General features: G+C 33.5%; 1 protein-coding gene across 1 annotated transcript; it reads right to left on the reverse strand.

The window, feature by feature from the left end:
- Positions 1–949: 949 nt before the first annotated feature.
- On the reverse strand, positions 950–2,869 carry LOC107957519 (B3 domain-containing protein At4g34400). The gene is made up of 4 exons (XM_041100493.1): positions 2,557–2,869; positions 2,235–2,364; positions 1,615–2,055; positions 950–1,503 (listed from the first exon to the last, which is right to left on the reverse strand). The coding sequence occupies exons 2-4, from the start codon at positions 2,310–2,312 to the stop codon at positions 1,177–1,179; spliced, it is 846 nt and encodes a 281-aa protein (XP_040956427.1). The 5' UTR covers positions 2,313–2,364; positions 2,557–2,869; the 3' UTR covers positions 950–1,176.
- Positions 2,870–3,551: the final 682 nt, after the last annotated feature.

The following is a 3,551-nucleotide window of genomic DNA, read 5'->3' on the forward strand; positions in this document are numbered from 1 at the left end:
CATTTCATAATACATATCATCATTTTCATATACAAATAAATCCTATGAATATTACTAAAACTAAATTATCAGGTTTTCATTCAAGTTTTAATTAGGTAAAGTAAAATTCTTGTGGTACTTACAATGAAACTATTTCCATGCATCCTTACTTCAACCTTTCTTAAATCCCTAACTTTTCCTTTCTCTCTCCTCAAATATGTATACTAGCTAACTTCACAAGAAATTAGCTTGCTATGGAGTTGTTCTTTTGATTTCACTAAAAATCTATGGAAGAGAATTGAAGTTTGAGCTTAAAAGGGTTGGTAATGGTGGAAAAAGGACCGAAACGGAAGAAAATGAAAATTGGCTAAAATGGCATGAGAGAGACATGGAAGAGAAGATGAAGATGACGATGTTGAAAGACTTTTTCTACATCTTTTTATGTAAAAAAATCTATTTAATTTTTTTTGTATTTTAAATTATTAGTAATATTTAATAATAAAAAAATCTAATCATCATACCAAATAAGTAAACCACATTGTATTTCAATCTCATCCACGACTTAATGTACTTTCTTCGTTAACAAAAATATTTTTACTATTTAAATTGAATTCAAGTCAGACCGGCCCAAAATAAAAAATCCTTGCCTAAATTCGACTCAAGTCAGGGCCGGATAGATTAGCGAACCCCTGGATAGTTCTAATAGACTACCCTTTAATTGAAGCTAATCAAGAAACATCTTAACCAAGTAGTTTGTAGTAAGTTGATAAAAAGCAACCGGTGGTAGAGCTGAGAAATTGAGAAACCATAATAAGTAACAACTCCATCTTTTAATCGGAGTATGGGCAAGTCCGAAACTATCCGAATGGGCAAGTCCGAAACTAAGTATAATGACATCCATAATGCAGCAATTACGTATTAAAACTAACTGGTCTGAGTTTTGTACTGCTGGGCCATATTCAAACTATAGTTTCAAAATAGCAACCCAAGATGCAATCAAGTTCCATACCAATGGAGAATGACAGAAACTTAAGAAATTTTCCAGTGAAACAGTATATATACATAGATATGATTGCTGCAATCCTGAATAATTGACCAGAGAGGGCAATCCTTAATATTCATTTTCGAAAGCATTAAACCTTTACACCTCAACTATAAACCACGTCCTAATACATCTACCCATGTGTAAATATGTTTTCACTTTTGCTTTTGCTTCTTGCTAGCCTTTATCCCCAAATCGGAAGGTTTCCTGCGACTGATAACATGAACTTGGATGGACTTAGTTTGCACACCCATTTCAGCTTGTTGTCCGTTTTCGAGCAGGAATTCACAAATGCAGGTGTCACGCTCCAGATTGACTTTGTTTCGATTCAACACACTTCTCCACCCCTTTATGCACGTTCGTTGGTCCTTCCATTTCACAACCTTCCCAATGCTTTTCCGGTTGTATAGGTCAACAAATGTAATTTTCTCCCCGTCTTCTAAACTCACTCCAAAATCTTTGGCTATACCAGTTGGAATATACTGAAATCGTGAAGCCATAAGTTAGTAGAAAATATTTAGACAAGGTAAATAGCATTCTTGGCAAATCATGTGAACATATGTTACCCAAAACTGAAAGTTGTAGACACATACCAGTTCGTTCATCCTCTGTGAAGACTTTGTGGTCTTCGCCACAAAATAAGGATTCAAATGTTGAACATAATCTTCTGGATGGATCTCCTCATCCTCAACCTCCATAGAATCAGCTCCTTCATCGTTCATAGCATCATCACTATCACTACCATCATCTTCTGATTCTGATTCTGATTCTTCCGACACCACATAAGGTATGCTCTTCTCACAAGCATCAAACTCATATATCTTCACATCGAACACACAACCACCGACATAATTGAAAATTAAAAAATTCCCATCCACTACAGAGTTTTCATCGATGAATCTTCTCCAGCCCTTACGAAAATACATCTTGTTATCACATTTGACTAGGTCCACTTGCCAGCACTGACCATTACAATTTCTAAGGGTGGCTGTTGCAGGCGTCAATGGACAGGCTACAGCAGTAGCTGGGATGAGCTACAGTTACAAAAAAAAGAAGCTACATGTCAGTACGTCCCTACCACTCTTGTTCAGCTCCTACGCTTTCTACACGTTCAACATTACCACTACGATGTAAGAAAGCATTGTAACAGAGCAAGCAACCTCAAACACATCAAGCTACATTCTCTATAGACAACAAAATGAGAAAGAATTACCATGGAGTGAAGGCTGTGTGTGGTGAGGTAAACCTTGTAGAAGTTCTTAGCTTCAAAGTTGGACATCTTTTTTACCATTTAAATCCCAACGATAAAATTCTCATCAATTAATTACCTTGACCAACTATTTCTGTCATTGAGCAGCCAGCAAAAATAAAAAAATAATTAAAAATTTGTAAAAAGTTATAAAAATGGAAATATAAATTCAAAAAAAAAAACTACAGGTGTAGAATGAAACTAGACAAGAGGATGTCTAGATCTATTATGAATACAAATTTATAAAAAAAAATTATAATTTTTAGCAACAAGTTTTAACAAATGCCTGCACTTTGTTGCACGTTCACAGAACAAAAATAAAGTGACACAAGAGAGTTTGAGCTGTATTATTGGAATGAAGAGGTGGCTGTGACTGTGTTGTCCGCCGGACCGAGATCAGTGCGAAGCAATGTAGAGGATTCAGGGTATGAGCATACATCTTGACCCACACCTTGCTATCCTACTGATTCCCAACCTCATCTCACCCACATTTTTCAGATCAAAAGAAGTTGGAAGTTTAGGTTTTGTTGGCTGCTGTATTTTCTTTGGTTCAACAAGACGTAGGGGAAAGTTAAAAGTAGTACAAGGGAGCTGTTCGGTTGCTCCTCTGGCTTGCCTTTTCATTTCTATAAATGGACGGTGATTTTCATTACGGTTAGTGTAAAAAATTTTGAGGAACGGTCCTGAAATATTACATAATTTACAAATAATCATGTGTTTGATAGAGGTGTAAATTAATACAATATATTATACGCAAGTTAAATGATATTTATCACTAAGTTGAATGATATATGCAATATATATGATGTATTTTTTTCAATTATACCCTCGTATAATTAAATGAGTTACAATTCTCGTCCTCACTCCAAAGTTTTTTTTTCTCAAAATGAGTGCTAGTATTTAAAAGGCTTAATAATATATTTGACCACTAAGCATGTTTTGTCAAAATGGCTCTAATTGTATTTTTTAGCCTTTTTTTTTGCCATCAACTTTTGTTCTTTTTTTCAATATGTTTTTTCTAACAGATTTAATGAATAAATTTTAAATTTCAATTTTTCCTTTCTTTCAAAAAGTTTCAAAAAGTTTACTGAGAAGATTTTTTATTGAGTTAATTTTTTTAGATTACATTTATTTTCTTTAAATTAAGAGTTGTTTTTTAATTTAATGTATTATTTATTTATTTTTATTGTTTTTCACATGTAATTATATTATTGGGTTATCTAAGTAATAAATTATATCTAATTAAAACTATTTCACATATGAAATTCTACATCATCCCCG

The sequence above is a fragment of the Gossypium hirsutum genome, chromosome D09, assembly GCF_007990345.1.
Source record: "Gossypium hirsutum isolate 1008001.06 chromosome D09, Gossypium_hirsutum_v2.1, whole genome shotgun sequence".
In the NCBI taxonomy this organism is placed as follows: Eukaryota; Viridiplantae; Streptophyta; class Magnoliopsida; order Malvales; family Malvaceae; genus Gossypium; species Gossypium hirsutum.

Bases quoted from the DNA above. Each gene is read 5' to 3' on its own strand.
- LOC107957519 (XM_041100493.1), bottom strand. From the start codon at position 2,312: ATGGTAAAAAAGATGTCCAACTTTGAAGCTAAGAACTTCTACAAGGTT. The intron at 2,056-2,234 runs GTAATTCTTTCT...TTGTAACTGTAG, and splicing joins CACACAGCCTTCACTCCATG to CTCATCCCAGCTACTGCTGT. The intron at 1,504-1,614 runs GTATGTGTCTAC...TCACGATTTCAG, and splicing joins CACAGAGGATGAACGAACTG to TATATTCCAACTGGTATAGC.